This window comes from Propithecus coquereli, unplaced genomic scaffold (assembly GCF_000956105.1).
Source record: "Propithecus coquereli isolate 6110/MARCELLA unplaced genomic scaffold, Pcoq_1.0 Scaffold56, whole genome shotgun sequence".
In the NCBI taxonomy this organism is placed as follows: domain Eukaryota; kingdom Metazoa; phylum Chordata; class Mammalia; order Primates; family Indriidae; genus Propithecus; species Propithecus coquereli.
This window is the reverse complement of record NW_012151507.1, coordinates 985,960-996,301: the sequence shown is the minus strand read 5'-3', so window position 1 is coordinate 996,301 and position 10,342 is coordinate 985,960. Positions and strand designations below refer to the sequence as shown.

At 50.0% G+C, this 10,342-nt stretch overlaps 1 protein-coding gene across 2 annotated transcripts in view; it reads left to right on the top strand.

Moving 5' to 3' along the window:
- CD247 (CD247 molecule) overlaps positions 1–10,120 on the top strand; it is an 86,506-nt gene extending 76,386 nt beyond the window's left edge. The window contains exons 5-9 of one of the 2 annotated variants that reach the window (XM_012657799.1): positions 1,365–1,400; positions 2,275–2,331; positions 3,233–3,274; positions 4,527–4,636; positions 10,048–10,120. In XM_012657799.1, coding sequence (XP_012513253.1) covers positions 1,365–1,400; positions 2,275–2,331; positions 3,233–3,274; positions 4,527–4,592 — 201 coding nt within the window. In that variant the 3' untranslated portion in view covers positions 4,593–4,636; positions 10,048–10,120. Of the gene's footprint in view, positions 1–1,364; positions 1,401–2,274; positions 2,332–3,232; positions 3,275–4,526; positions 5,507–10,047 lie in introns of those variants that run through there. The other variant, XM_012657798.1, reaches the window with a different exon arrangement.
- The last annotated feature ends 222 nt before the right edge of the window (positions 10,121–10,342 follow it).

The following is a 10,342-nucleotide window of genomic DNA, read 5'->3' as shown; positions in this document are numbered from 1 at the left end:
CCATTCTATTTTAATTATTATCACTTTGTAGTATAGTTTGAAATCAGGTAGTGTGTTGCCCCAACTTTTGTTCTTTTTGCTCATGATTGCCTTGGCTATTTTTTTTTTTTTTTTGTGGGTCCATGTGAATTTGAGCATTTTTTCTATATCTATGAGAAATAACATTGGAATTTTGATGGGGATTGCATTGAATCTGTAGATTACTTTGGGTAGTATGGACATTTTAACAATATTAATTCTTCCAATTCATGAACATGGGATCTCTTTCCATCTATTTGTGTCTTCTTCAATTTCTTTCATTATATAGTTTTTGGTATATAGGTCTTTCACCTCTTTGGCTAAATTTATTCCTAAGTATTTTATTTATTTTTGTAGCTCTTATAAGTGAGATTGTTCTCTTGATTTCTTTTTCAGAAAGTTTGTTGTTGTAGAGAAAGGCTACTGATTTTTGTGTGATTTTTGCATACTGTAACTTTATTGAATTCCTTTATTAGTTCTGATAGTTGGGTTTTTTTTTTTTGGAATCTTCAGGGATATCCATGTATAAGATCATGTCATCTGCAAACAGAGACAGTTTAACTTCTTTCTTTCTGATTTGGATACATTTATTTCTTTTCTTCTGCCTAATTTCTCTGGCTAGGAACTCCAGTACAATATTAAACAGAATTGGTGAGAGTGGGCAACCTTGTCTTGTTTTAGATTTTAGAAGAAAAGCTTTCAGCTCTTCCCTGTTGAGTATGGTATTAGCTGTGGGTTTGTCATCTATGGCCTTTACTGTGTTGAAGTATCAATGCATTTCTTCTATACCTAATTCATTGAGAGTTTTTATCATGAAACGATGTTGAAATTTGTCAAGGGCTTTTTCTGCATCTAGTGAAATAATCATATGATTTTTGTCATTCACTGTGTTAATGTGGATATCAGATTTATTGATTTGTATATGTGGAACCATCCTTGCACCCAGAGATAAGTCTCACTTGATCATGATGAATGATCCTTTTCATGTGTCATTGAACTTGGTTTGCTAGGGTCCTCTTAAGAGCAGGGCTCAGGACAAAGGCTGGGGCTGCCTCAGTTTAAGGGCAGTACTGCCTGATGCTGCCAGTGGCCCTCAAAGTTTCTGGTCACACGTGTCTGTCAGCCCCCGTCCAGGCCCTCTGAGCCCTGTGCATGTAACCAGGTATGGGCCATGTGGTGCTGCGGCCCGTTGGCGGCCAGGCAAGGCTGGGAGCACAGGAGGCAGGGGAGAGGCAGGGGCAGGGCCCGGGCCCAGGGCGAGGGTGGGGGCAGAATGGGGCTCTGCACTCTCATAGCCTGGATTCATCTTTCTTTGCCCTTAACTTCTTCCCCTTTGTCTTTCCTAGCAGAGGAAGAGGAATCCTCAGGAAGGCCTGTACAATGTGAGTAGAGGAGCTTTCACACTTTAATTTGGAAAGTCAGAGGGAAGGGCTGAAGGAGGGCTCTGGGTGAAGGCGTTTCTCCATACTCTGCCATCTTTGTCTGTCCAGACCTTCCCTTCCCTGGGTCAAGTAATGTCTCACCTGCTTGCTGCCTGCAGTAGCACCTGCTTCTAGAAAGGCCCCTGAGCTGAAAAGTGACAAGTTATCGCCCATTCCTTCCCTTCCTCCTAAGCCTGCTGCCAGAGTTCCTAGGTTGGTCAGCCTGGGGTGTAGGGGACACAGCGAGGTCGAGCTGGCAGGCCCCTCTGAGGGCCCCCTGGTCTCAAGGGCTGAAGGTTCTCCTGAGTGTCTCCTCTGACTGAAAGGTCAACCTCACCCTCCTGGGTGTGAACCTGACTGTGGTTTCGATCTGGGGCTGCCACGAAGGCGCCCCTTGCGGGTGGTGGCCTGCTATAAAGGGAGCCACCTCCCTGACCCTCCCGGGCAGAGGAGGGTTGCTTCCAGCCCCTGGTGTTGGCTGTCTGAAGGGACAACCTGCTCAAATAAATGACTCTGGGGGCTCCAGGTGAGCCCTTGTGTTGTCTAATACCTGAGTCTTTGTCTAGGATGCCACATCCTATCTTTCTGAGCCTTATCTGAGCTTCTCAGCTCAGTGCAGAGGGCCGGCAGCTTAGAGGAGATTCCAAGGGGCTGAGGACGAGGAGGGTGGGCTGGAGCTGGTTGTGGGCAGAGAAGTTTGTGTGAATTAGGTTTGGAGCCTTGACTGTGGGAGCCTCCTGCCAACTTGGGGATCAAGGGGCTCCCTCTTGCGGGGGACCCACTGTCTTCTGCATTAGTTAGTAAAATCACAGTCTCATGCTCTCTTCTTCTCCAGGCATTGCAGAAAGACAAGATGGCAGAAGCCTACAGTGAGATTAGGGTAAAGGGCGAGGTAAGTGTGGCTCTTTCTTCATTCCCAAGGGAGTTCCTCACGGTCCTCCGGACACCCCGCCGCAGCCTTCTTTCCCACCCACTCTGCATCCCACCTGCAAACGCCAGTGCGGGGGCTGCCAGAGGCGGAGGTGAACCCAGCTCTCACCTGGTTGGATGGCACATGAGAAACTGAGGAAGGGCCGATCCTCTTTCAGGATTGAAAACCAAATCTAGATTCTCTGATTGCCCAGGCTTTGCAAAAGCAGGTCACTTTTAATAAGTACTTAGTGCTTCCTGTGTGTTCAGTGCTCAGGACTACAGATCCCAGGGCAAAATGAAATGTGGGACCCCTTGTCCATAAACGATTAAGAATTTCAAAATAGTGAGAGCAAAACATTGAACCTTTCTAAGCAGGGGCCCTGTGTGGTTTTATTTAATTGCCACAATAACCCTATGAGAAACACGTGCCCTATAAGGCAAAAGGAAGTTAAGTAACTTGCCCGCGGTCACATAGCTAATAAGTAGGGGAGCCAGGACTTGAACCGACTCTATGTCAGAGCTGGTAGCTGCCCACAGAGGCTCATTGCCATTCCCGGTGAGCGTCGGTGACTACCAAGAACTGTAAGGGCTGAAGGGAAGCCCATTTACTCCAAGCAGCCAAACGACACAGCCAGATCCCAGGGTGCCCAGATCCTAGGAATCTGACGTTTGTGAGGATCTGAACGGGGCAAAGCGAAACCCGGGCCCATCGGAGCCAGGCCTCACAGAGGCAACGGTCTGACCATGGCCTGAGGACCCTTCCCTCCGGGGACAGGAGTGCTGCTGGGAGATATCACCTCTGACTTTCTGGGGACCCTTGAGCAGAAATGCCACTGCTGACTGCCTGACTTTCTAATCCTGTTCTCGTTTCACTCCTGCAGAACCAGCGGCGAAGAGGCAAGGGGCAGGATGTCCTGTACCAGGTACGAGCGCTGTGTTCCTTCCGGTGGGGACGTGCGGGCCCCGTCGGACAGGGGCAAGATCAAGTCTTCCACTTTTTGTGTGCTGGTGGCACCAGCTCTTGCCAACCGCTGGGCAGGGCCAGCCCAGGGCACCCATTGAGGCCGGTGGTGACTCCACCGCCAGCAAATCCCCAGAGCAGGGCTGGGACTCGGCCATTCCAGCAAACTGCCTGGCTGCAGCCAGGGGGCTGTGGCAGCCCCCACGCACTGTGCGGCCATGGCAGACGAGCAGCAGCTGCCCGGGTTGTGCAGTCTCCCCAAAGGTGCACCTGCAGGCGAAGGATGCACACGGGTGATTCCCGCCTCCTCGCCCGCTGCTCCGGGCCCTTGCAGAAACCCGGCTCTGCCTGTATCCTTAGTAAGATGAGAGGATGGGTGGGAAGATTGAAGAAGAAAGAAAAATGACAACTTCAGAAAGAAAATGTTACTGTAGTCAGGTGCCTGGTTTATGCAAATCAGTGAAAATAATTATGCAAACTAAGCTCAGTCAACCTACTTCTGTAAAACACGATCCCCAGCGGGTCTCTCTCCTCCCGGCTCCCCGCGCTGCTCACAGCTCGCTCTTCTGACCCAGGGTGTCAGGATGCCGAGCTCGGCTGAGTTCAGAGTAGTGCCAGAAGGACCCCAGAAACGTGCCCGTGTGTGGCTGCTGTTGGTCCATCCCCTTCCTGGCCCCTGGACCAGGGAGAGAGGCGTTTCAGCAAGGTTGGGACCAGCCTTGCCTGCCTGTGCCCCGACAAAGAACATACTGGAATAGCTGGGCCTGGGGAGGAGGCGCGCAGAGGAGGGCTGAGGCCAAGGAGCCCGCGCTCATTCCCTGTGACAAGTCCAGGCTTCTCGTAGGCCTAGGTACCAGGGACAGCAGATTCTCTGGGGTAGGCCTGGCCCTTCCCCCTGATTCCAGCTCAGTATTCGAGGTGGGAGACCCTGCTTCCTCTCTGGTCCGACAGGAAGTTGGCTGGGCCCAAGCGCTGTAGGGCACGGCACTTGGGAAGCTGGGGAGAGGGGTGAGAATTAGCTGGAAAGGAGTTGTCACAAGGCCACTCCTGGCAGGGCACAGACCCATGTCTCCTGTAGTCCTCTTACCCAGGGCTCCTGCCGGTGGGGTGAGGAGGTTCTTCCTGGAGCCGGGTGGGAGGTCATAGCTGCTGGGCTCTGGGCCGGTCCCTGTCCAACAGCCTCCTGACCCACTCTTCTGATTTGCTTTCGACAGGGGCTCAGCACGGCCACCAAGGACACCTATGATGCCCTCCACATGCAGGCCCTGCCCCCTCGCTAATGGGGTTTCATCACTCCCGGGCCAGACCTGCGGACGCCCAGATTGTGAGACACAGGATACAGCATTGACAGCCCACTTCTCTCGTATTTTGCGGCCACCCAAGTGTTCCTCTTTGTGACTAGGGTGCTTTGGCCATCCGATTCCAAACCATCCCACCCAGAATCTTGTCCCTGGACTCTTTAGGGGAGTGTGTGCCCCAGGGTGACAGCCCTGGCCTTGGGCCTTCTGGTTTGCTGGTGACCAGGGGCAGACCCCTCTCCTGGCGGCTCCGCGCTGTCACTGGGAGGCGGCACACTCCCTGTCACAGCTGTGTTGTTGAGCTGTGTTTTGTGAAGTCCCCGGAAAAGCCCCAGTCGCTAGCACATGTCCTGATAGTCTGTGTGGTTCGGTCAGTATTTGAGTGGCTTCGCTCCTGCTGTAAATTTGGTTTCTGCTGTCAGTCTTCCCCTCCTCTCAAGGCCACTTGTAACTGGGCTGTGTCGCCTGCCAGGGAGAGGGCTGGGCACTGGGGAAGAGCCTGGGCAAGGGTGCTGCGGGGGGACGTCGGTGGGGAAGGTATGGGGCAGGGAGAGGTGGCGGAGGGTCAGCGCGGGGCCTGCATCCCACATCCTCACATGGGTGCCAGCACTGGAAGACGAACGACACTGGCCCCGAGCTGTGAGCAAACTGGCATAAAAACAGTGTCATTACACAGTACAGACGGAGCGCAGGGGAGCAGGAGCAGGAAGCACGGCTGAGTTCTTCCCAGGCTCCTGGCTCGCCTCCGCTTGCAGGGAATGAATGAGAAACCCACCATCGCGAAAGCCTCCAAGGAAGACCCAGCACCACGGGACCTGTCGGGACCCCAGAGGACAGGGGCTCGACGGGGAAAACCTCAGTGCACCTCACTAGAACCTTGCTGTGTAATTAAAGGGCACATGACCACAGAAGGAAAACCCTCTCTGCTCTGGTTTTAATTTATACTGGCTTGCTAAAGCCTTCCTGTTTTGCATAATAAAGGCTTCAGTGAAAACGCTGCCTTAAGCCTTATTTCAGCGGTCAAGCCTGTACTGACAGCTTAGTCGTCAGGAAATATCAGCAGGTCGCCCTAGGAGGCGGGGGCTGCAGAACTGCTGGATTCTGGGGGAAGAACAGGACGGTGAGCGCAGGTGCACCCAGCGCCCAGAATGCCGCCGTGGGGATGGCGGCACGCGGTGCAAGGTGAGCGCAGCATCTAGGCTGGCTGGCCTTGCCTCGGGATGGAGAGAGCAGGGCTTGGGGCCTTACAACAGAACCGGGAGGGCCACGGGGAGAGGAGCCCTGCGGTGTGGCGCCCAGCTTGAGGAGTGCAGGAAAGCCAGCGGGAGAGCAGCCTGGCGTTCGGGCAAGAGGCGCCCGTGAGCAGAGGGTGTCCGGAGTTACCCACAGCAGCTGCGGCCACAGCACAAAACGCCTCAGTCCATAGGGCTTGGGGAAAGGCAGAGGACGACAGAGATCTTTTAGGTTAGTTTCTCTCACGAAAGGTGGCCCTGTCCCAGCAGCATTTCCTCTAACTGCAGTAGCTATATATAAGGCCCCAACTCACCAAACATACCAATTAATAGCTCATAAAGACTTTGAAATCTCTATCTTGGTTTTTTTCAAAATAGAAGTCCAAGACCCTGACCGTTAAAAGCCCTTGAAACTTCGGAATTCCAACAGGAGCAATGCCTACCACCGCCAGGCCCGTGTAACAACTCACGGCAACTAAGCAGAGGGGGCATTTGATTTGTAACTTATCCTCAGAAAAATTCTGTTACTCCCTGGGATTTTAAAACTGAAGTGTGGCTCATCTGCAGTGAGCGTGAGCGAGCCTCACACTTAGGGCTTGCACTAGATCTGGTTTCAAGGTCAGCTGAGTCACACACAGGCCACGTGACCTCCATGGCTGCTCTCATATTGAAAATCAGAGAGCTTGACCTAATACTGCCAAGAATGTGTCTCAGGAGGCGAGGAGGAAAGCTGGCAGGGAGCCACGGTGCTGGAGCTAACCTGGGGTGTGGGGCATTTCGGGCTCCACGCACGACGGCTGCACAGACAGCAAGCCGGGGGAGGACCGAGTGGCCGTGCTCGCCGACGCAGGGCCTCGAAACCCGAGTTCCTGAGAGTGAAGTACTGGATTCAAGGTGAGAGAGGCCACCCCTGGAATCGCCAGGATTCCCTCCATCCTGACACCGTAGATTGTAAGATAAGATACACCATCAAGTCATTTCAAGGGAAAAACACTCCGCTAAATGTAAATATCCATTATAAGACGTAGCTCTTTTTCATTTGCTAAAATGTGAAGATGTGTCTCAGAATCAAGGAAATACGGAATTTCACTTGTATTGAGGAACCAGAACATATATAAAGAGTCAGCTCTCAATATTTTCAAAAGTGCATCACTTCAATGTCACTAAAATCAGAGGTAGGATGTGGGTATTTCTGATCACTTTTCTTAAGAGTACAATTCAAGGTTATTCTTGGAAGACTCAAGGTTCTTGGTTTATAAGATTCCTGTTCACGAGCAATACTTAAAACACCAAACCCAGGCATCGCAGGGAAAAAAGGGCAGATGACCAATTTAGGCTAAGAGGACAACTCCAGAGGTGATTTAAAGCCTTGTCATTTGGCCAACTGAGCTTGTAGGCTTCATTCTGTCCATGAATAACTTGTGACGTGTTTTGGTTGCTTGGCGCTGGACATTTCAGTTGTTGATCAATGACTATTTTTGTGAACCTGTGACAGTTCCTGGTACAGATGTCCTATAACTTCAACCCCTCGTCTTTGGAGACAGAAAAGGCTTTCCAAAGAGAAGAGTAGGGCAGATACTACGGCTCTGTATATATCCCTGAAGTGGGTTAGAAAAAGGACTACAGGGTAACAGAGTCTAATCAGTAGTTTATCCTCCTTCCTTAGAATGTGACAAACGGGTTTTGCTTGCTAAAGTCTTTTTTCTGTTAGTGAACATGACACTGTCTCTACTAAATAGAGGATTTGTTAAAAACTTGAAATTATTTTAAGAAAATAACTTTACAAATGTAACAGCAAGCCATAAATGTAAGAAGGGATGGGAAGGAAAGGAATGAGAAGTTCTTTGACGTGGGAGCAGGGGAGAAGAGGACCCACTATTTACCTTCCCATTTTGGTCCCGTTCCCGGACAGCAGGCGCGTCTGGCAGCAGCCGTCCCCAGCTACCACCTAACTCAATGAGAACACCCATCGGATCGTGAGCACGCGCTAGGGAGCTTCCCGGAGTTCTTCAACAAGCTGAAGCTTTTTCTCTGGGGGACATTCATTTTCAAATTCAAACTTTCCTTTTCACAAAATCGATGAATGGTATTACGGCACTAAATGCTAAGTCGTATGATGAGGCAGAGGACGGGAAGTTGTGCATCCTCACACAGGAGGACCGGATGCCAAGTTCAGGATCAGCTTCCTTCCCTGGACTCCCGGCAGAATGAACGTTCAGGACTTGGCAAGAGATGCCAGAGGGACAAGGCGCTTTAAACAATAAATTCGGAAGAGTCGAGTCCGATCTCAGTGCTGCCGTCACATGCAGTGAGCCGGAGCTTGGAAGAGCCCTCTCGCAGGATCAATCCGGGGCCCGCGTGTTTGATCACACGAAGTGCTTGGGTCTGAAGGAGACGACCGCGACTCAACTCGGGGGCCCCCCCAAACCACACTGAGGGACGGTGGAGGGAGAAACCAGTGGCCACAGCTCCCTGTGGAGCACAGGAGGAAGCCCGGAGGCCAGGAGCTGGCCGGGGCAGGGGGAGCCCCAAAGTGCTCAGGTGATTCTGGGGTTCCTGAGAGCATCTGCTAGCAAAAATAACCCGGAAGGCTGCGGAGCAGTCTGTGGGACTGTGCGCGTGAAGCATCCAGAATCCCAACACAGCAACTTCGAAGAAACTCAGACAGTATGAAAACACTTGGAAAATGGTTTAATGATGTTTTACAACAGAAAGGAACTGTACACTTACAGTAAGTTTAATATATATATAAAAATTACAGCAGACAAATGCATCTACACAAAATCTACCATTTCATTCTGATTCACTGTCACCTACGCAATCTCTCCCAAGCCTACAGCCCCCTGCAGGCAGCCCCAGGAGGGGAATCACATAAAGGGCACTTTTAAAGAGACAGCACCGCTCATATTCCCCGCCACCTCCTCAGGCCTCAGGAGGTATCATCAGCTAATTCCCCAAAATGTAAAGTTGCTTGTGTTTCAGGTTTTCAAGACCAAGAAAACTTGTGTTTCCCAGGGGCACAGGTAACAAGGTCCAGCACTTCAAGTTATCAGCTGATTCTTACGAAATATTCCTATGGGGGAAATGGCTAAACAGGCGCTCTGGGGCAGTGAGGCTACACAATAGCCACCCAGACTGCAAAGCGATCTAAGGAGAAATGTAGAAGGACTCCCAACAGACTACCTAGGAATTGTCACTGCCTCATTAAAGCTGCTGGACAGTTCTGGAAAGAATCATTTACACCACATCTTAAATTTCCACAAAGAAGAACTCAAACTCACATTTTAAAGTACATAAAACAAAAAGTTCGGGGAGGCCACGGGGTCAACTCCCCTTGTGTCCCTCCCTTGACAACAGTGGAAAAACACCCCTGAATTAATAATTAAAAAAAAAAAAAAAAGAAAGAAAGAAAGAAAAGAAAAGGTGGGGGAGTTAAGATATTTAAAGACAGAAAGAAAACATCTTTAGAAAAACACGATCACTGTCTCTTTAAAACAAAACAAAATCCCAACTGGGAACAGTAATCAGGAATAGGCAATCCAATTGACACCTGGTGGAAGATTATTATTGAATATTATGTACACTCAGGACTTTTTCATTTTTTTATTATGAACACCTAGGCAGTGAAAACTGTTATGTTAATACATACATAGACACACCCAAAACATACAAAAATACTATTATTTCAAACTACTAAGAATAGGACAGTTCAATTTTCATGCTATGACTTTAAGAGCATTACACTGAAACAAACAGGAAGTTAAACGACATTTTTTTTAATATCCCAGAAATATACCAAAATATACATCTAAGCTTTGGAATTACTGAGGTTAGACTAATGCAAGTGCTGGGTAATCGTACTTAATACACAAGTCTAAGGTTCTGCAGGAAAGAAATTATCTTTGGTATCTGCATCAGGCTAATATTATTAACATTTGGATTTTGCTTTGGGATAGAGCTTGTATGACCCTAGAACCAAATACCCCCCTCCCCCAATCAACTGAGATTAAAAAGATCCATGTAAAAAGTTCCTTCATTTGCAACCCCCCCACCCCCCAAGTTAAAAAGTCACAGGCATCTACCTAGCACAAAAGGTTGTGAAATACAATGCATAGTTGCACAGTGGTGCTGCAAAGAGGAAACAAAACTACAATAAAGAGAAATGAAAAGCTTGATAATCTTTCTGTGTGTTTTCTCACAAACAGGACGGCCACTTCCAAGCAGTTCCAGTAAAGGAAAAGAGAAAAAAGGCTCAGAAGGGCCCTCGGCAGGCGTGCATTCGCCCAGCCCCAGAGGTTAAAGCACCCAGCAGAGCAGCCAGTCGTGCACCAGTGTCTTCAGTCTCCCCCACTCTGTGGAGTCCTCGGCCAGCCCAGCAGCGGCTCCCACCCCCTCCCTAGTCCCTGTGCTAAGTCCCTGCGGTGACCCTGGTTGTCCTAGGGTGGATTACAGTGGTGACGGGTTTTGTCTTTTGTTTTGGAAAATCCGAATGCCAGTTTG